Source organism: Varroa destructor, unplaced genomic scaffold, assembly GCF_002443255.2.
Source record: "Varroa destructor unplaced genomic scaffold, Vdes_3.0 BEIS01000002.1, whole genome shotgun sequence".
Classification (NCBI taxonomy): Eukaryota; Metazoa; Arthropoda; class Arachnida; order Mesostigmata; family Varroidae; genus Varroa; species Varroa destructor.
The window spans coordinates 3,130,536-3,153,143 of NW_019211455.1; the positions used below are offsets into that span (position 1 = coordinate 3,130,536).

The 22,608-nt window shown below is 39.5% G+C and overlaps 2 protein-coding genes and 1 long non-coding RNA gene across 24 annotated transcripts in view; 1 reads left to right on the plus strand and 2 right to left on the minus strand.

Moving 5' to 3' along the window:
• LOC147757250 (uncharacterized) overlaps positions 1–236 on the minus strand; it is a 67,980-nt gene extending 67,744 nt beyond the window's left edge. For 4 of the 8 annotated variants that reach the window (XR_015320091.1, XR_015320089.1, XR_015320087.1 and 1 more), the window contains exon 1: positions 12–236. This is a non-coding gene — a long non-coding RNA (uncharacterized LOC147757250). The remainder of the gene's footprint in view (positions 1–11) is intronic. The other 4 variants (XR_015320090.1, XR_015320088.1, XR_015320085.1 and 1 more) reach the window with 1 other exon arrangement.
• A 7,351-nt stretch (positions 237–7,587) lies between these two features.
• Positions 7,588–22,608, minus strand: part of LOC111244765 (sodium/potassium/calcium exchanger 3-like) — a 30,844-nt gene continuing 15,823 nt past the window's right edge. For 3 of the 9 annotated variants that reach the window (XM_086979361.1, XM_086979360.1, XM_086979359.1), the window contains one exon: positions 19,892–21,249. The gene's annotated coding sequence lies outside the window, so the exon portion shown is untranslated. Of the gene's footprint in view, positions 7,698–19,891; positions 21,250–22,608 lie in introns of those variants that run through there. The other 6 variants (XM_086979365.1, XM_086979362.1, XM_086979366.1 and 3 more) reach the window with 3 other exon arrangements.
• On the plus strand, positions 14,131–19,454 carry Galt (Galactose-1-phosphate uridylyltransferase). Of its 7 annotated transcripts, none has more exons than XR_015320467.1 (3): positions 14,131–14,521; positions 15,527–15,622; positions 17,389–17,527. XR_015320467.1 is itself a non-coding variant. In XM_022794041.2 (2 exons), exons 1-2 carry the CDS (start codon positions 14,519–14,521, stop codon positions 18,424–18,426), a joined length of 1,041 nt encoding a protein of 346 aa, XP_022649776.1. In that variant the 5' UTR covers positions 14,156–14,518; the 3' UTR covers positions 18,427–19,454. The 7 variants fall into 7 exon arrangements, 2 of the variants coding, with proteins under 2 accessions (XP_022649776.1, XP_086835494.1); XR_015320470.1 differs by lacking the exon at positions 17,389–17,527 and adding an exon at positions 15,933–17,376 and having other exon boundaries at positions 15,515–15,622; XR_015320466.1 differs by having other exon boundaries at positions 14,132–14,521; positions 15,515–15,622.

Below are 22,608 nucleotides of genomic sequence, written 5' to 3' on the forward strand. Positions count from 1 at the left end.
CCAGTACTTACGATATCACTAGACAACTTGATTACTAAACCACCCCTTGTATTCTACCAAGACACTTAATTACTTAAAAAAATGTTAAGTTATTACCCATCGCAGCTGTAGTTTGTTTTAAAAGGGTCTCAATTCACAGCTGACTATCAGCCTCTAATCCCTCACTCGAATCAGAACCGTGGGGTCTCATTCAGGAGAGCGCTTACTTTATTTTTTTGTTCAAGCAGGCCTACATATTAACGTATAAATAGCTATGTGATGTGCTATATGGGTATTTAGTCTATTATGTCACTGTGAAATATCAATTTATAATGCCCGTGCTGCCCCCTATCGGTGGAGAGACGTGTAAAACGTGTTGCCTGTGCAGTAGCTATAGCCGCCATTATTGCTGGCATCTTGTTGTCATGTTCACAGCTGCTGCTACGACCGCCAACGTGTCATCTAATACGTGAAAATCGTTCGCGACTGCTGTTACTACTGTGTATTATTATATGCGTTAGGTTAATGCAGTACACAGAGATCACTGTGGCATTTGACAGTTTCTATTAAACTTTTTTTTTTTTTCTTACCACACAACCGGTATCATTGAAGGAAGTTTTTTTTTCAATCCTATTAGTTTTGGTTCATGCCAAATAAAATTTAGGCTTGTCGAAAACACTCGTGACATTTCAATGACGCACAAACTTCCACGATTCCAATTCGATTTCAAAACTGAAAAAATAATGCTCATAAATTGGACTTTTCCATAACTTTGTTTGTTATCACAGGTTATATTTATGCCCGAGAATGGGTGTTAGGCAAAGAAGCGCACATCGTTATACGTTATTTCCTTACCTGCTTAATCGGGGTATTGTTTACGCAATCACGAAACATTATCTGCCAAATTATTTGCTTTACAAATACCAATTTTCACCGACGGAATTTATATCGACGCCCATAGTCAACCTATTGGGACAAGTATATTTTCAAAGACCCCCATAGTCCCGAGATCAGAAGTTTATAATTCCTTACTGTAGAATTTCACAGAGGCCATATAGAAGCTAAACAGTCTGCTGACATTTTAAAAGCCTACCTAATTTGTTATTAGTGTCTGCTGTTAAAGGACTGTGAAAAAATCCTGTATTGCAAACGGGTCTACGAATCCTATTTAAAAGACGAATCGTCCATCTAACCCTAAGGCCAAAGGTAAATCAGATTTGCCAAAGATTAACTACATACTGGTATGCTTGGCCTGTCACATTGATTATTTTACTTTCGAGCTGTAATTTTGGCAGTGGATATTTGGTAGTCTTATTTAGAGGGGCTAGATAAATACTGGAAGCAAACTTGGCTGGAAAAACGTCTTCCTTCGTTATGTGGCACGGTTTGAATCTAACATGTAAATTTTAGTTTGCCTGTATCACAGGGTGATCCTTCGCGACAACGCAACAAAGGCATAGCACCAACAGCGCGAGTTTACGGTATACAAAAAATCAGAGAAGATTATTGCCCTATTCCATGCGATGAGTAAAGGTTTTTGGTTTAACTAATCGCCATTAAATAACGCCAAAATGTTCTATCGATTAAAGCATCCTAAGAGGCCCTCGGCGCCGCTTTCTTAGAACACGACGCCTGTGGCTTCAATGTATTAGCCTATATGCATTTTTATAATTTCAATAGAAAATAACTTTTTGCTTATCAAATAGAGTTCGTAGAGAGCGACTGCCAAGACGCTGAGTACGGTGAGAGCTGCTTTGCGGGACCAAAATTTTTTTACGTAACACAGGTTGTAAAGGAAAAAACGTCGCACAAGTAGAAGACTTGTACCCTCCTGTACGTCGAATGCTGCCCGCTTTTAAGAGACCTGGTTCGTTACAGTCCTCAGCCGTAAACGTCGACGGTTCGCGATAAATCAGTTTATTCCGATCCCGCAATGTATGCAAGATCCTTAAAATCAGAACGGACGTTGCACCGTCGCTTGGATAACGTCACTTGCTTTTCCTACCCACGTCCCATTAAAACATCCATCGAGTTATAATCGTTTGCAAAATAAACGTCACTCTTTTTCCGTACAGTATTTACAAATTGCCAGCTTGAAGCTAACGTGCCCTACCTTGAACGGTAATTAGTGAATTCAATCAGACATCAGGAAGTTCGATAGCATGTAGATGAATCCGATCGGCTTCGTCTGACACATAAAAAAAATATTTCTAGATTTTTACACCAGGATACCTGAATTCATTCCTAAGCGCAGGATGCAAGATTGTAGGGTTCTTTACAGGTCGTTCAGGCAATGCGACTTGATATCTTTTTTTCCGAGTTCGGCAGCTGCCAAGACCTTCTGTAGCCTGCACACCGCTCCGTTCGTGAAACAAGGACGCATTACATGTCGGAAAACCTGGGCCTGGTCCTTTTTTTTTTTCGTTATAACACAACGCCTTGCTACCCAGAAGCTATTCCCTAGGGGCCTATAGATGACGACCTACCATAAGTTCTACTCGGGGACTAGATATTTATACCACAAATGCTACGCAACAGTATGCTATCATTATACATATTTTACATCCTATACACTTGCAAAACCTGCGCGCTAAAAGGAAAAAGATCTAGCGCATATTTATCAACCTGGTTACGATGCAGATTAAATTGGTTCAAAATGATGAATCTGCGTACATATCCACCCGGAGTCTTCATGTGTTTATACAACAAAATAAAAGGATCGTAGCTTTTCCTGAACGTCGCAGAGTTCGCATAACGTTAAAAGCATGTCGCACAATTCCTACTGGATTCGCATTTTATGTCGTCGATTGTACGCAGACCAAAGCTGCAGAGTTGGTAGTACCTGCATTTTGGATTGGCAGTAATACTATCGTACAGAGTATCGGGCGATGTACCAAGGCTGAGAGGGAATGGTCCTGTAGCATTATTCTGCCGCTAACATAGGCAACACATCGCTTTCGATGAATACATTCCTTTGTTTTGACGTTTCCTGGTCTTACTAACCACTGACAGATTGGGCTAAGGTCTTAGCTAGCTTGGGATTTTTATCGCAGCAGATAGAGGCTCGTAATAATATATGTATTATTGTGAATATAGTGTGTCTACCTTGTAAGATTCGCGTTCGGGGAAGAAGAACAGCGATCGGGGGGGGCCGGAGAGGAGCTGTCCTGCATAGGTTACGTTGAGTTGATTGCAAAATTGATTAGCATAGCGTATCTGTGAAGGTCGTTGCACTTAAACTGGAACGTTGCATTTTTATACTAGCGTATGACAATTCCTGATGTCTTTGTGGGTTCCATGAGGTTACTGTAGTTCTTGATAAATGGCAGAGCTGTTGGCGTCTAGGTTCCGGAGGCTAATCTTATCGTGATTACGAATAAGTCAAGCCTTCGTTTGGTAAATATGGGAACTATCGGTTTACTGTGATAATACCAATCAACTGCCGTCAGTTTGGATCGTGGCAAAACCTTGCACGATTACCTGCTCCACAGATTGTTAACTCTGCAAAGCCATAAGAGATTCAATAACTTCATAGTCGACGATATAACACCTATCGTTCTGACGAGGCTGATCTAACTCAGACAGAAAATATACCGTTGCGCCAACATTTACCGCGTAAGCACAGACGTGACCAGCTGTGGCTCGAAGGGGCTTTTTTCAATTCCGCTATTCTTGAACTTAAATTTCCACAAGAACGCCGTGGATTTTTATCATCTGTCAGATTTGGCGGTAAAATTATTGGCTATCATCTACCATCTAGATCAACAACTGTCCTTTAGTTTCTCGTCTTGTACCATTAAGGGTCTCGACCTACAGAGCTCTGCCTTATTCCTTCTTACAAACTTCTCGTGAATATTGACCTGTCTAGCTGCGTTAGCACTTCAGGCTTTCGTGGCGCAGTCTAGATGCAAGGAGAATATTCTACGCCCCGTTTGCTATGTGGAGGTGTCGGTGTTTTTCGATGTTCTGATTTTTGAATAAGTGCAGCAGCAGTAATATGTGGTCCTCTTACAAGTTTCCCGATTTAGTTTTTACAGCTGGGACGACTTTTGTGATGCTTTCGATCGTAAATTGCTTTTGTCAACCGTTCTAATATTTGAAAGTAATGGCTTACGCTCCGGCTTCTGGAAACTACGGCGACATACAATCTAATTAATTAAATCAACGGTCACGAATCTGTAGCGCTCTTCAACTTAGAACTATCATATTAGTGCGGCACTTGGAGGCTGTAGCAGCGATTGGCGCTTGGAGGCTTGGAAAGTGGGTAAGACAAAGGAAATGTCCGACAGGAACAAGAGTCCTATGGAAGAGTTGAGACGTACGAATAATCATGCATATAGTTTGGACACAGCTAATCAGAGACAATTAATGTCTGACAGATTTATGACTTCAACAGGTGAAGTGACGTTATGCCAGCTGAACCAATGATTTGGTGCAATCACTTATCTTCAGTTGTATAGATAAATTGAAATGTATGTTTTATTAAAATAATCATTAATAATAAAAACCTCGTAGCGTTAAAAAATCTGAGTCAGCTTGCGCTTTCTATCGCACGATTGGCTTAGCGTTCTTCATCGTGTATTTATTATTGTGATTATAACATATTAACAGTATATAGCATGAAGACGGTACCACGGCAACTATCATGTTCTTGACGATTATTATCCTATTAAGTTTTTCTGGCGCGAAACATTTTCAGTAAAAACCTTCGGGGTAATAGTTTTAAAATTCTTTGCTAGTACATGTATGCGATATGTTGATAAGGAAGTAGTCCGTCCTTCATTATATAACGTTTGCCCACATAACGCAAGACATGTAGGCGCACCATATTAAGGAAATAGTAGCAAATCGATAGGCCATTTACTTAGCCCCATTACACTGAAGAAAGGATATTAGAAGAGCAGACGAAAACGAGTTTGTTAACAATTTTTGAAAGCTACAGGACTTAAACGAGTAGACGATAGCTTATCACAATTCCTTCAACGAAACATCGAAAAATCGACGAAACGTCCTGCCCGATTAGATTTTCAGCGTTCTCATTGAGGAGTCGGTTATTTGACAAAAAGAATCTCTGTGTTTAGAAACATCAAGGCAAAGGATTGTTACATTTTACATTACACACTGGAAAGGAGCATCTTTTTCGTTACAAGCGTCACGTGGATAGGTAGCGGTAAACATAGCAGAGAGCGAGAACCGAGGATAGAGTCGAAGGAAACCGTATTGAGAACTTCAAGAAAGAACTCTATCACTTAGATGGAGCTCGATCCATTCAGTATTTGAAAGTACAAGTTTAAAAACGTAAAATTTCGCCATAGTTTCCCGACTGATTCTGCCTTGTATAAAAGATCGTGAAAAACAGATTACTTCAAAAACCGATGAGCAATCACAGACAAAGACTGTTAAATAATACTGTAAAGGATTTTTAAATGAATTTAGAGACATCAGATCTCAAGGATGAGGTAAAACATTAGCATCCTGGGCAAAGAAATCAGTTGGTCTAGCGCTCCGCAAGGAATTTTCGTGGAGGTACCTAATTTGTACGTGCTTGACACTCTTTGCTATCAGCCTAACGGTATTTCTTAAATGCACCTTAATAATCGCATTTAAATTACTTATTAATTTTGATCAAATTGTTCATTCTATGAATTTATCTAAGACTGCGTTTAAAACGACCCGGTTCCCTCGAACACTTTGCTTAGGGAAAAGATGTTGCTGTTCCTACAAGGTATCATTCACTAACTCGAGTGAGATGTCAACATCTGAGTACGAACAGATCGGTGAACGAACTACGAAAACAAAAACAATAAAATATTGGTAAAGGTTATTTGTGATACGTATCTGTCACGAAAACAGAGACCTTTAGCCATTCGAGGAAAGCCGATAGCAGCGAGGACTGGGCGCTAATTAAATAGCCTCGGTTACCAAATAGCAAATATATATATATATACTCTAAGTATATTTTAAATCTCTCTCTAATAATAAATAAATCACAGGTAATAAGCACAGCAACGAGACACGCCACGTAACACTGTTGACCTGTCATCCACGACCGCCAGCTGGCCAACATCTTTTAATCTGAATGTATCCCTCGCTGATATTCGATTATATCACTTTTATATATTCATATATCTATATAGTCGCATATATTACTTATGTGCGATTCATGAATATATAGACTAGACTGCCGCCGGCGCGCTCCAGCAAGCCACAATGCGCTGAAACATATTTATTTGAAAAGCATCAATTTTTGAATGAGGAAAAAACTATTCCGAAATATTCATCTCATCAATGCTATAGTCAGCCAACAATCTATAGCGCCTATGTGACTCAATGTCACGAGCGTTTACTTGTAGCAGAGTGACCTCTGCGAGCCGTTTGAGCGAATGGGGCTTCGCCAGATACGACTCCACCTGTAGACAAACGAAAACCTTGTTCCAATACAGATGAAAAGCAATCCCGTTGAGGGATGCGCACAAAGCTATCAGTACTTATCACTCGTTGCTTACCGCTTGTCTGCTATAGTACATAATCCTGAGAGATTCCATTTCGTCTTTACGTCGCCGCCATTAATTTAGCCGATTTGTCACCTCAACGATCCATTCCTTGTTGGTTACTATTTTTTACCGTGTGCATGTCAGCTCCCTCATCATCGACGTCGCTTTCATCGATCTGATTAACATCGTATTGTAACAACACACAATCGACGTATAGCGACTGATCACTGAGCTATCGATCCAGCCCTGATGATGTCTAGCCACCGCTATGGCACCTTCGACAATGTCATGCTAGTGTAGGTGAAATGCATAGCTGCACACTTCGAGTCTTATCTATATTTTAGACAGCGCGCAGTGCAGATGCGTTCAAAGAGGCCCTATAATTTGCAACCATCTGCAATAAATTATAACCCCTTTACATGTGACAGATACCAAGTACCCATACGACGTAACCCTATTGGGCACTGGTTATGGCATTTCGAAGACTACTAAACTGGTACAATCATACGAAGAAATGCAGGGAGTACGCGCAGTTTAAGGATTTAAGGGCAACTGAGCGATAGCATCTCTTCTATAATATCAATGCTCTGAATGGGTTGCAATAGGTGAGGACTTCAGCGAAACGAAAATCCAGCCGGCAGGTTTGTGAAAACGGTCAGGACCACGGCTACCACAGGACCTAAGGGCAGGGTGAAAATTGGCTGTTATCCGAGGGCCATCGTAATGCATGGTATGCTGTTATTCCATAATCGATAGCACTACCTCGCGCATCTCCATAAAACTGTTTACAGGCAGTAATAAATAGCATAACCCCAATCATTCAATTAGTGATGTTCCTGGCATTTTTCGTCGACGTCTCAGCGATGGGAGGCTGCAGCGCTCTCCGAAAAAGGGAAACAAATGTTAACTTGTTTTCTTTCTTTTTAAGGCGAGTCTGGATAGGCCTCTCTCGACATAATAGTCCCTCTGTATTTAGTTAAGTGTTGAAATGTTGTACATATAAGTGTGATAATTTAACATACATTGGATAAAGAATAATAGAGGATTGAACGAGCGGCGAAAAAGACATACGCGGGGAGCTGGGCCGAAATTTGATCGATCGCTCGCGGTGAGAAGCTCGGGATGTTTCGTGGGTTGGCGTTAGCGGCAGCGATGATACCCCACAATCAAGATAGGGCTCCTCATTCTAATAACACACGCTGATGCAGCCTTTTACTCGCAAACCTTATAAAGTTAAAGAAATCAATAAAAAGGAAGAAGATTGAGACGAAATTTCGGAATAGACCGAAGAACAGCTATAAAAGAAGTGTGAGCAAAATCGATAAAAGATTTGTACCTATGGGAAAATTACTGAATCATCGACTAAGCAAGATATCGTAAAAAATAAACTTCATTAATGTCTGCACCGACCGTTGGGTTAACAAGTAGACGGTATCAATCGTCTTATGGTGATTGTTGTCGAAGACCAAACGTAGCAGCGGAGGCTTATTAGTGCTTGGATGGGTCAGATAAATGAAGAACGATAATGTAAGCGAATCCCATAAATCCATCCTGCGATATTTACTATGCCAGTCGACAGAGTTCCTCGTCTTGTGGTAGATAAAGCGAAGATATCGCTCTTTATATCTGATCAGTTGAATCGACTATTTGCGTGTTGTTAAACAACATGAACGTACATGTTAAAATGTTTGTCACCTAATTTTATATGTATATATGTAATAAAATGGGCGAATACAAGTTCTAGCCGTGCTGCTTTTTTTAGAAACGTCATTTTCCGGTAAGCGTCGCCGTGGCACAAATCCGGCGTTCCCCACGTTACGCACATTTATGGCACTGTCTCTATTGATCAAGTCTAGGAGCAGCTAAACGAATCGCGATAGATCGATTGAAGAGAGGAACTCCTTCAAGGCTTCAGTTATAGTTCCTTCGTCTACAAGGAAGAAAAAACCTAGGTCGGCTGTTTGCCGGATGCAGGTCTTCCTCACTCTGACTATCAATAAATGGTTCTTAAAGCTGTGTTTAATGCAAATATGTTCTATGCTGCATGGATGTTTTTATCACCGTAATGAAACAGGAGAAAATGACGTAATTAAACTTCGTCGTGTAGAGGAGTGGGTCAGTTTATCTTCGTTTGCCCATTTGAAAGCTTTGAGTTTATATATAGCTGGTATAAGACAGTGTTCATTTTGCTCAATTTTCTAAAAAGGCGCTAGATTTTCTGCCGTGGAAATAAACGATATTACAACGATTCAAAAATACATGTATATATAGCTTCTAATATCGTTTTCTAAAAATTACGCTATCTACATATTATACACATACATACTCCTTTTCAACACGCATATATACAGTTGTGCTGGCGCATAGAACGGTTAGAACGCATGGTTGTAGATCTTGCCTATCACAGAGCTAAATTTCTTTTAAATCCAAACTAACTACTCGTTAAAGTAGTTTGAAGCTCATCTAGCTTCCTGGCTATACTGCTCAGCTGTTGGTTGCACTCGGGGATTATAGCACAAAGCCAAAATGCGGAAGTACGTGGGTCAGCGTACGCAAGACAACCTTTGGCCACCGATTTGACGGCCTTTTTTTGTGCAAGTCTGACGTGTGCCCTCTGCCAACAGCTCCAGGGATTATTACAAGTCTGGAGACTTTACTTAATAAAAATAAATGGAGCACAAGTACGTAATTGCTAATTTTTTGAAAAGGAGAATGATGAGATACAACAAAAGTACGTTTGAAACAGTTGTCATTCGGCCGCTACGTTTAAGATCAAATTGAGTTGTACATATATGTTAGGCTGTTATAAACGAATTCGGTTTTATATTATAGTTATAAACGAATCTGATTAAAAAGCAAAAATCAAATATTTTTGCGCTCGTTGGTCTAAAGTCATGATTTTTAATATGTTCTAGAAATCCTCTTTTTTTTTTTACACACTTAGCCCAACACACTGGCAGCCCTTGGGCAGCTATGTACCTATCACTAACGTCCTCATAGGCAATTTTCCTATCGATGGCTTCTCGAAGTCAATCGATAGTGGCATCTGCCTGACCACCAGTTGCCTTTTTTAGGACATGGAGAGCCCCGTAATTAATCGGGAGAATAAACGAGTTGAAGCCTACGTTGGATATTTGCTTGCTCCATCCAGGAAGTAATTGAGGCGTTGCCATCAAGTAAGCAGGCCGTGCTTTCGATTGCCGCAACGACCCATGAGCCTCAAGTAGAGCGAACTGCATTCATTGTTTCGTTTTCGGCGGGTATGCCATAGTAGCAGATGCCTCTGATGTCCTTACGTCCGAATCTATTCGACACTGCCACGGAACTTCGTCCTTTTCCAGGGTGACACCATTCTCTCGCCTGGGGTCTCTTTGGCTGACGATAGAGATTAAATCATGCCTTGCCTATGGCGATCGTATGCTCCCGGTGAGTTTTTCTTGATTAGGGTTCCGCGAATTGCACGTGGAATATACCGCACACATTTCCTACTAACTGGAGCCAACTTATGGTCGAATTATAATTCTATAATCCATCACATGCGAAATGCCAACTCATTTTATACTTTAGACAAAAATCTGCTAAATTATAGCATTTAGGTCCCAACGTTTGCTCATTTCGTCGCTAGTCTTCAACTTTCAAAAGACCAAGAGCGTCAACGAGTTTCGCCGATCAAGAATAGAGGCTATAGCTAAACATCCCAAACATTTGCGAGACAATCAAGTTGTGAGCTTGGTATTAGCAAACCAAGTGTCGTAAATAGAAAAGTTATACTTGAAAAATGGATCCGAACGGAAAACTAATTCTGCGAATGTTCTTTGTAAGCAGGATACACAGTTTTTTGAAAAGATTGTCTGGAGCGATAAAGTTACACACAAATTAAACGGCACAATGGTGATTACATTCGCTGGCAACTATAAATCTACATGTTATGCGGAAACGCCATTTGCCAGGAGTTGTACTGTAGTACGCCATTGCAGGCAGAGGAGTGGACCATCCTTTTTAACAGTACAGTGACTAGTGGCTATTTCTTGAATTTCCTACAAAGATCTGTTTTGCCATGCGTTCGGGAGAACATTGACAAAGATGGCAAACTTTATTTCCAACGAGGCGGAGCAGAAGCACAACACCATTGTTATGGCCAAGCATCACTTCTTCCAAGGAATCTTCCAAACATGTGGATCGGGTCCAATAAATACCCTGTGGGATCTTCAGACTTGCCGTCAGTCGACTTTTTAGTGTGACGAAAGTAAAATCTACGTACGCTAGAAGAACAATGACGAAGGACGATTTGAAAGCCGCAATTAAGCAAAAATAGGCCATGGCCTAAAATGAAGTGTTTGTTCAAATTTGTGAATCAATAGCCCGTTATCAACAGTGTACTGATCAACACAATGCTCATTTGGCCGTATGCGGCAATACGTAAAATTATACGTATTCTTACGCAATTTAAATATTAATTTTGTGTTAATAAATCAATCATTTAGTTCGTGTGTACATATCTGGGGCATCTTGTATATATATATATATATATATATATACAGGTTTCTACATGTAATTAGAACATTTGCTGATGTTTTGCTTCTAATACCTTATCTAAATTAACACACATATTTCTTTTGGGTATGCCAAAAATGTTATTCCTTGCGGTCAGGCTTATTCAATATAGCCACCATTCACCGCAATAACAGCTTTAATCTCGGATTTAAACCAGTTATTGGTAATTGTAGGAATATCTTTTTAGCTCGGAAACAGCTTATTAATGGCTACCATGCGTGAAGCAATATGACTAGGTGTGAACCCGCTAAAGTGTCACATCGAGTACAAAAAATTCGAGCGATACAAAATATCTGAATTACAACCAGCCCAAAAAATGCAAGAGCTCAAAATAGTCAAAAGGTCGAAGAAATGTTAAACGAAACAAACAATTTTAAAAAGACTACACGTTGGAGCTTATCTGGAAAACCCAACTAGCAATTCATATGTTCCTCTTTATCTATGCCATGCACTGTATTTCTATTTAAAAAAATCCAAATATATCAAAAACGGCTCTTTGGGCAATTTTCATGATTTTTTAGCCCTTTAAACCTTAATTCTGTTGATGACCTTCCTGTGTCCCTCATGAAAGTCCTTGCCGGATTCTCGAAAGCCGCATGAAGGCGCAGAGCGCTGATTTCGGGTAAAAAATACGTTTCAGCTCTGGTGGGGCTCGTCCAGCACATTAAGACTGAATAATAGCTAATTTTCATAACGAGCTTGTTATTTTTTGCAGAACGAGAGCAGCGGATGGGCGTACGCCGTTCACAGTGAATAATCCGCCAAAAAATCTCCTAATTTACGTGCCGTAGCGTATATATATGTATATATATTTATATATATAGATAACTTTGTTTAATCCAGTACGAATATTCTAAGTTCGTAAACCCATATCAAGGTAGGTAAAAAAAGCTTTCTTTGATTTATTTTTTTTACCGCTCTTTCATTTTTTTTTATTAATTAATTTTTAACTTTTAATTTCTTTCAGTCAACAATAGATGTTCCTAGTGAGAAAATAATTAACGATACTGAGCAATGTATGCCTGGTGCGAGCGGCCAGTTACAGAAAAAAAAAGCAATCACATTTTGATTAAGCTAATTCACATACGTACCATTTACTACTTCCCATGTTATGTATTCCATAAATAGAAATTTATTAAGTCATCAAAGAGAAATTCATTATTCTATTAAGTAAATAGAAATTCATTAACGCAAAAGCAAAACTGCAAAAGGCCTTTGTCTGATGCGCGCCTTTCATAATGGCAAACCCTTAGATTTATCTCTTTTTACAACGTTACGCACATCCTACGTTTCCAGTCAATACCTGATAAACGCTCGTTCGAAGTCCGTCTACTTGAGTCAATTCAGCCTGGCCTCATAAATGTAGAACGCCGGAAGTAGAGAAAGTGTCGTCTCCGATACAGACTGAACAGTTCAGTAATTAAATGTAACATTCTGGGTAGGTCAACTGAAAACCTCCGAAAGGCTGATTTAAAGAAATCAGTTGTTCTAATGTTGGTGTACACTTCCACCGATAATAATGCTGACCATCTAGATGGTCTTACATACATTTGCTACACAAACTGAGTAATCTGCCGTATAAAAGGTTAGATTTTATTATAAAAGGATGATAGTAAGCTAGTAGACGCGCCCTGCGTTTCAGCGCAGAGTTACGCAACGATCATAAGTATGTTAGGTCGGTAATCGGGTTGTCGGTATACCTTGGTAGCGCCTTAAGGTCACTAGTTAATTCAAATTGAAAAATATACATCAACAATCTTTCATAGATTTTTCTCTTCCTTTTACATCATCGCTATCATTCAGCTTCGTCCGACGGCCATGTGCATTTTATGAAGCCATAATGTGTGGCGTACTTATTGTTAAAGCAATTCAAAAGATTATGGAAACATTTAGAAATGGGTATCTATCCGGATATGCTACGTTTTAACACTGATATCTTGAATTAATGTATTCGTATGTGCTCACCTACGCCGCTGGCTTACGAGAGATAGAGATTTTAAGTATGAATTTTTGTTATTATTATAAGTAATAATAATATTTAGTTGTTCTGCAGAGCAAAACTGTTTATAACCTTAGAAAAATTACGTTTTACAATATCGGTAGAAATTGAAGCGTTTTTTTTTGTTCGCAAAGGAACACTGCGTTACCCAATGTTTCAGCTTTTTTTTTTTTCTTTCGAATTGTATAGAAAGTAAAGTTTATGCAAAGTGTCATCTACAATTGTCGTTGAGTTGAAAAAAAGGCAGTCCCTTTTTTCTTGTTTGAAAAATTTGGCGGGCTAATATGGATTAGCCATGGCAGCTCAGATAGATGTACATTGACTATACCAACCCTCATTTCATATGGTTTGTACATAGCTACTTCCAAAATTATCCATTGTTCACTGAATAATACCTAATGGCTCGGATTGTGGCGACTAACTTAGTTCAAAAAAAAAACAGCCAATACACGTATATGCCTAATATCAGTTGTTTTGACAAACAAAACCAAAAGTTAATGTAATATAATTACTGGATTTAATGTGATCAGTACACGCCTGTGTCGGTGATCGATAATGACAGTAAAACAGTGCAGGTTGTGCTCATCGATATAACTTATATTTGTTTGCATATGATGCCTGGGGCGCTCTCGTATAAGCAGTACTAGTAATTCGAAAATGTGGAGCTGTTTTCTAGGTTTTCAGTTTGATTTCAGCGGTTCTGTATAGCTTTAACCCTTTCACCCCTTTTAGGGAGAGAGAACTTTTGATAGGTTCGACAGGAAGGGGAATTTAACCAGACGACCGAAACATGACAACAAGAGTACATCGGCGATAACCGGTTTACTTGGTGAACTCGTTGAAACAATAAAATAACAAAGGGTTTCTAATTATGATAACAAGGTTAACCCTTGTACCTCCGTTTTTAGGCTATTATTTCTATCTATAAATCTCTCTAGATTCCCTAATTAGACTACTCATATGTACGTAATAGACGTCTTTGTGAATACCCCGACTACTTGAGCTGACTCTCCGAAGAGAAACGTGAAACACAACCTCGAAAAATAACTCTCCTATGGAGAGCATCCGCCTGCGAGGGCGGCCCTAAGTGGCCGATAACAGGCGCATTATAACCACACTCACCAAAGTGCGTATCCGTTTGACGGGTGGGCTCTCTCATTTACTCAGAATGAATACGTACCCTTCGATATTATTCAAGGTACAGGCTAGTGAAGTCTATGTCGCATTTGACTATTAGCGGTGCAGCGGCTAAACGTTCCTGTCTGCAGGCAATTATCATGTTTTCGCCATGTGTCGATCACATCCCTCTTTGAAAACTGCTATCAACTAGCGAACACTCAACTGTTCGGCAGACGACAGTTAATCCGTAGGGAGACTGTATGCTTCTGGGTCTTTGAGACCATTAGCGGATGCATGTAATCTGTCGTATTTAGCTCTGCAGTAGAAAGTTGCCGTTAGGGGCGTGTCAGACGAGTACTTGAGTGTGACATAAATGGTGAGTATCCATTGTAAACGTCGTAACAAAACGAATGATGGGTTAGGTAGTCAAACTGTTGAGTTCCGGACAAAATGGCGCCAATGGTAAAACTGATGAGCCAACGCCATCTAGGAGCTAATGTAGGTAAATACTGAACGTGGGTTGAAGTTAGTGAGGTGTCTTTTAATTGTTTGTTAATTTGCAAAGAAGAAACTTGATCTACATAGGAACTGTTGATATAATTAACTTTTGTTTAGATAAGTGGGACATATCGATTTGAGCTTTACGTTGGTTGACGAGTTGAACTGAACGTTGATAGAACCAGCTTTTGTATAGTAGAACCTTTTGCCTACGAAACCTGTTGCCCCCTATAAGAGCGGACCGTTATCGAATATAGGAACGAAACAATTATTGACTTTTTTTTTTTTTTTCTATGAGTACTATATAACTTTCTTTTGTGTTCTCGATTATTTGTCTAATGGTGAGCTAATATTGTCATCCTTATTTTGCCCTAACGTCTATAGTTTTCTATTCTCGTTCACTTTATTCGTGGAGCCACTCGTTTCAAGTACTATCCCAGAGATTAAACTACCAGTTATATAGCCGCATAGAGGCTGAACGGCAACAAACTCTGTCAGACTATCAAACGACATCAGGATATATTTATTTATGGTCAATTATACATGTTAATGACAAATTGACGCTCATCTAGATTTATTATAATCTTATTCGAATGTTTACATCAAATTGCCTGATCAGCTGTGAACGAGCGAATTCACTCAGAAACATTACAATGTCTATAATGTCCTGCAAAAGAGTGTCATAAATGACGTGGATAGCTTAAAAGCATTGAAATAACTTACAGGTACATACGAATTGACGCTAACTTGAACGGATACACTTGTAAAATGAAGTTATACAAAACATTCTTTATAATGGGTATTAATATTATTATTATTATTATTTTACTATTTAATTGAGTTTACTGCTCAGTTGTAACCTAATTTTCAGTACGTTACACAGGCCGTCCGCAATCCGAGTCAGGCCCGTAGTCCGTCCTGCTGATCGTCAGATTTTTAAAGTACCGTATTGGTGTGCAAAGTTATGTACACTGAATAGGTAAGGATTAAAATGCGTACTGCTTCCAAAACTTCGCTAGCGAACATCAACTCTTGATATTCTTAATAACATAAGTCGAAGTTACAGTATGACCTCTACTATTTATTTTACCCTAGCCTGACTTTCACGTTATGGTGGGCAATACTTAGGATCTAATTAACATCAGTATTAGCAGCCTGAACCTATTCTAGCTTAGATAGCTACCTGTACATATTTATCGTATGCACGTAAATAGTTTACGTTTGCATGTTGCAAACTTTGCATGTCAGCTACAAAAACATCACTGATGCGGATAACGTTCCGTTTGCAGTAAAACAAACAAAGCTGCGGGGCGAAAAATATTCAGCTGGCTTTAGTTTGCATATTGCTTTGTGCACGTACTAATCAGGCACTCTCTGAAAAGAAATTCGTCGAAGCTCCCTTGTGTCAAGGGGAACGATTGCCTTTGATCTACTCGAAGCTAACGGCCCCACGTTCCCAAGTGATTTCTCGTTGAGCTGCATAATAAAAGCACCTGTAGGAATGGATCTAATTCCACACCGCTAGAAGTTGCGGGCAAGGCTCCTGTATTGGCTACGATCAGGCATTTTTAAGGCCGGCTACTATTAATGAATGATTAGACAAAGATGCAACGGGTGAACTAGCCCTAGGCCAGAGAGTACGTAAAAATTGTTGTCTCCGTTTTGAAAGGTCGTTGAACTAGCTATCAAAAGACGAGCAGAACGGAACGCGAGCGTAGCCATGTTGTCGGTAGTAATCGCAAACTAAATATGAAATAATATTCACATTCTAGGCTCATTTAGGCCGCACAAAACGCACAACAGTTAGTGTCACTATGTGATATTCACGTAGATAGTCCTACGAGCTAGCCTTGTTGCTAAAAGAAAAGAAATATTAAAACATCTTACCTCTTAGTGAAAATTCCAAAGGTTTGTTTTATATATATATATATATATATATACAAATATATAGTTATCGGTTTGAAGACTTCCGAGCTACTTTGAAATGTGGACAAAATAATTGTGACAAACGTATTGAAATTCAGATTTAAGGGTCACCAGGGGGCAAGACCGGAACATGCTGTTTCATGCGTGAGGAGAAGTATTGGATAAAATAAGCACGGATCACTTTTAACTAGGCACTTAAAATAAAGAATATTTGATTTTCATAGTAAGGCCCTAAGAAGTCTATTGGTATCCTCGAAATGTTTTTTTTTTTGAAGAGTACTTGATCCTTCAGCCACATCTTTGCGATAGAGATTGCAACTCATAGCGACGGTGATGCGATTACTTCTCCGCGTGTCAGTTCGAGCTATTAAAGATAAAGTCATGTTAGATTGATAAATAATTTGATTACATTCTCACTTAATTAGTTAGGGTTCAAAGGTTGATTTAAGAATCATTTGCCCCGCTGTTGGGTTGAATAACAGCTATATATGGCTGATGCAGTGAAGTAAACTGCTCGATAGATTTTAGAAACTAAGGAACCTTTCAGACTCAATTCTACAATATACTATTACATTGTATCACATATACGTAGATATACTGTTATTTTTTAACGTATGGTATTCGCTTGTTTGTAATTTGTGAGAAAATTTACTTCAATGAATTAGGACGTGTTTTGATGTTTAAAAACATGATTTATGTAAGACTGATGCTTCCATTTTGCGCCACTTACATCTAGAGCACCTATATTTCCGCCTTACATGATATATACAATATATGTTGGTAATAATTTCATACATTAGAATGCCGTTTTACTTACAGGCGTTCGACTCAACGAAGCACCCACACTCGCGATACAACCCACTCCGCGATGAATGGATTCTTGTGTCACCCCAACGCACACAGCGGCCGTGGCTGGGAGAAGAAGTCAAAAAACAGGAATTTGACGTACCCAAATACAATCCGCTGTCGCCAGGGGCGGTGAGGCCAAATGGGCAAAAGAATCCCGAGTACACATCAACCTGGTGTTTCGCAAATGATTTTCCGGCTCTTCTCGAAGACGGACCAGAACCTCCTCAGCAAGCCAGGGTAGATGAGGACGACTTTTTCCAAACACGAACCGGACGAGGACGCTGCGAGGTCGTCTGCTTTCACCCCGACCCGAATCTCACCCTTGCTACAATGGAACATCGCGATATTGAGGCTGTAATTGCCATCTGGATTGAGCGATATATTGAACTTTCGACACGGTTTACGTGGGTACAGCTATTTGAGAATCGTGGCGCCATTATGGGCTGTTCAAATCCGCATCCTCATGGACAGATCTGGTGCTCGATGTATTTACCGAACGAAATCCGGATCAAGGAGCGTACACAGAAAAGGTACTTTAAAAAGTATGGGCGACCAATGCTGCTCGACTATGCGCACAAGGAGCTGGCTAGAAAAGAGCGAATTGTCTGCGAAACAACGTATTTTGTGGTCCTTGTACCGTTTTGGGCGGTCTGGCCGTATGAGACAATGCTTCTGCCTAAACGGCATATTCAAGAAATTACCGAACTCACTGTGGAAGAGAGGAAAGATTTAGCGGTTTGTATGAAACGGTTGTTGGTCAAATACGACAATTTGTTTGAATGTGATTTCCCCTACTCTATGGGGTGGCATGGACGGAAAGGTGAACATTGGCAATTGCATGCTATTTACTTACCGCCGCTGTTGAGATCGGCATCGATCAAAAAACATTTTGTAGGATATGAACTCCTTGCTCAACCACAGCGTGATATCAGTGCGGAGACAGCTGCGAAGACCTTGAGAACGCTTAATGGCGAAACACACTATAAGCAGAGGGCTACTAAGTCTTAAGCTGTTTTGTTAGACTACCCAGCCAATATTTGCTTTTTGACAAGCGAGGTCACGCTTGTATCTTGTGCGACGAAGGAAGATTGATGCGTACCGAGGCTGAAGCATAGAAAACATGATGAAGTGTCTATGGACGCGTAATATGACAATATTGCGATGCATCATTCGCACAGGCGCTCTATCGGATCGCGAAGATAGAGTAGATACGAAGGCACTGAAAACAAAGACGTGAAGCAATGCTTTCGAAATATATGATCTAGCCAATCATCCGAATTCATTCTAGGAGAATGATGATAATAAGAGGAAGGTGCTTTGTGAAATTTCCTAATATAGATATAATAAGATATAAGCTCTCGCTTCATAACGGGTTGCAATTAGCTAACACGCACTACACTATATGAAGTTTAGTTTCAATTTCAATACGCAGAAATAGATCAGCCGTGTATTACCATCCTTACCAACATTGTCTTGGCATTATCATTGTCAATATAGATCATACGAATATCTTTGGTAAAATACTTTCAACAAGCCACTATGCCGTTTTAACGAATGCGCCGGTATTTGTTTATGTGCACTGAACACTATCTAATGATGCTACCAAATAATCATTTTACGTGTTTGTTTTATCCTAAAAGTACAAAGAATCTAAAATCAATAGAGCCTGCATTTGTCTATAATTGTTTCAATATAGTTTGAACAAGCAGCGTTTTTCCCACGCCATTCATCTTCTGTATGACTTGTTTGACGCTGTTAGAAGCGTTCGTCAACTAATATTTGATACAATTATCACGTATAAGTAAAACACACCCAGTGAAATATCATGTTAAAATACACACGAATCCTACATGCATTTGGCAAAAACGACCGTCTTCATTAACGCGTAAGCAATCGCATCGCCTCCCATCAGATGTATCTTCTAGAAATTCACGAAATACCCAACGATATATATTATCCAGTGTTGTTTCTTTTATATACCCATATAAAAGAATCTAAATGGCAAAAAATAAATATTAAATATAGAGAAAAAAAAAGTAACCTTTTTAAGTAGCTATTAAACTTCACAGTTTCTATTTTGTATCGTTTTGTGCCGCACTTAAAACGCGAACGTGCCCGGTTCGATTTTGTGCTGCTCTGGCTTTATCGCCTGTGCCCATGGAGCGATATTTTCTGTGGGAATTCATCGAGGTTCAGCCAGTACGACCTATAGAAAGCGTACATTTTTGAAGCTTCAATTTCTATGCGGTGCGTTCATTCGTTGGACCTTATAGTCCCTTGTATTAGCAAGCAGATGAGCGGCATTGATTGGTTATTTATGCTTCGGAACGTTTAGGTAACATAGTTATAGTACGCGAACACTGCCCGACCGGGGGAGTTTGGTACAATTTTTAATACCCAGATGCCTCACTAGGTTCTGTTAATTCGTGGCAAACTTTTCAACGGAAAATAGCGAAAAAAGAAAATACTCTGCTTTCATACAAACAAATTACAATTTATTCGTTTTTAAATTACATTCATTTTTAATTGATAATCAACTTACATAATCCAGCATCGCTTTGGTGTATTCGTTTGCTAATGATGGTTCCTGTTGGGTGCTTCGTTCGGTTCTTCCTGGACGTCTTAGATTTCTACTCAACGATCTTAAGCGCACGCCCTTAATTTGTTAGCGGTTATTTTCTGTTTTATTTAATTGTGAATATTTCCGCGAACCAGTTACTGCTCTCATTGTGCCCCTTCCTTTTTTTCTAACTAGATTAACTCAATAGCGGCAAAGATGTATCCTTCAGTTGCTAGAACACTTACTAGTATTTAATTGTTTGTCATTTTCTTGTGTTCGATATTTAGTTGTTGTTTCCAGTTTGTTTTTGCTTTTTATCGAGTCATCGCTGCCATCTTGAACGTGCCAGTGTAGCGAACATTCGCTATAGGCTTGTCCAGGACGTCGGACCATCCGGGGCACTGGAAAGATGAGTGAAAAGACGACGCACAGATCCTGCCCTCGGCGTGCTGTTTCTCATACACACACACACACGCACACCCACACTTTCGAAAGGAAAGAGGGACGATACAGAGGGATGTATATATTACAAACAAGATGCTACAAACAGTGGACAACGAATAATCTCTACTGGCAAGGAGTAAATAAAGCAAAAAGTAGGGTCTCGCCTGTGTGAATAGCACTTGACGCGCTCTATCTCGGCGTACTACATAAGCTAGCCTATTTGAATCAAAGAAAACTGGGAGAAATGCTACGGTATGAACATAAACAAAGTACAATGAGTGACGTCATTATTTGTCTGCTCGTACATAAAATGTTCAATACAGTGTATACGTGTGGCGACCTCTATATGGCAACGATCAAAATATAGTATGTACAACATAGTTCTGAAGAACATTTAGTCCGTCGATACTAACAAAATTAGACATTTTCGCTTTATCTCGTTCTATATAATAGTAAAGGTATAATTAAAGTCGACTAATATCATACTACCGTATTTGTTTGTGACTAAGCCGTACATCGACAGATCAGGGTCTGTCTCCCTGCCATCAGTCTCTAAAAGGCATCTAACCCTTTCCAAACGACAGACTCTCTCATGGTAATACTAACTAATCGCGTTCGTACTTATCGTCCGACGCTTCGATTTCATCGCCTTATTGTGCGACCCGTTTTAGCAGCAATACTTCACTCGAACCCCTATAACTTCACGTGAATTGTCGCGTGAAAACAAGTTTACACGTACTTCGTTTTTGTTGCTTACATTGTTGTTATTTGTTCGCATGGATGAAGCTTACGCATGGGCAGGAAACTGCGCTGTGTCATCTACGTATCTGAAAAATGTTCTTCATTTATTGTTATTTTTATTGTAAAATACTACAATAATACGTAGCAGTCGACAGGTGACTCGTAACAGGACAGTAGCAAATGGTGTATATCAGCGATGGGTGAAAGAGTTCAGTATATATATGGGACGAAACAAACAGGTCCATGCATCGGCTGAGCGATGCGTACGACCGATATACGCCCCATATACTTTTGCTTCGAATGGCAACGAAATGGCTCCACTCAGCGTGGAGTAGAGGAGAAAATCCCTTCGTATCGTAAACAAAGTGAGAGCTAATTCGTTTTGCAATGCGGCGCACATATATATAAGGCTAACTTCATATGTCGTTTATCCATATGAGAATGGTAGCGAGGGAAACTCATAGTTCAAGTTAAAACTGGTGAAGTAATCGTAGGCTCGATACTCGCTTTTGTACTCAATGTGTCTAATAAGCATATTGTAAAGGATGTTTGAAGCAAAAAATTGTAGTGAAAGAGTCCGGCAGCCAGCGCTTTTTACTGCTCTCTGAAATAGGGCAATGCATAGGGAAGCCCGTTGAACATGCCAATCATTAGATGTGGTTTAAAGAAAAACATTGAATAAACCATCCACCAATCAAATGCTGTTATGTGCAATAATATGACTTTAGCGGGAACATAGGGAAAACAATGAGAATATTATCTCGAACAGATGATCCTTCAACTTTGCTGTGTAGCTACGTATATATATATATATATATATATATAGTCCCTGGTCAACTGGTTCTATATTTGACTCATTTACGGAACGACAAAGATGCCGTTCGCGTGAAAGACTGTGGCATTCGTCATTGTGAGTAAATTAATTATGATTTTAATGGTTTCTAACGATTACGAATCGACATAGATCTGCTGATTAAGTATGCAGGGTATGGCGCATCGTAATAACTGCTAGAAGTTTTTGCTGTGAGCTCGCATTATATGAACGCTCATATGTACGTAAATGCAAAACTAATATTTCCTTGTAAGTTCCGAAGTCTCTGAACACCGATACTTCTGCTCTGGGCGGTAACATCTGTAGCTCAACGGCGATCAATTTCGAATATATAATCAGCAAGGAGTATAGTGATATTTACACAACTCAAACGTTATTACAAGCCGAGCTGACATTAGGAACGCGCATAATTTAGAAACATTTAAGCTAGAGATTACATCTGGAACCTTATGGCCATCTGTGCGGTGGTCACACCCTGTAAAACTGATTTTAGGAAAAAAAATACATGATTCTTTCAGTGTCCGTCAATGGCAATAGGTTATTCTATATTTTCTACTTAGTGACATGATTTCCCATCTCGCTCTCTTGCACGTATGTTTCCATATAATTCAGC

Coding starts and splice junctions, on each gene's coding strand:
- Galt (XM_086979368.1), top strand. CDS start 14,596: ATGGCGCCAATGGTAAAACTGATGAGCCAACGCCATCTAGGAGCTAAT. Junction 14,644..17,388: donor AACGCCATCTAGGAGCTAAT/GTAGGTAAATAC, acceptor TTTTACTTACAG/GCGTTCGACTCAACGAAGCA.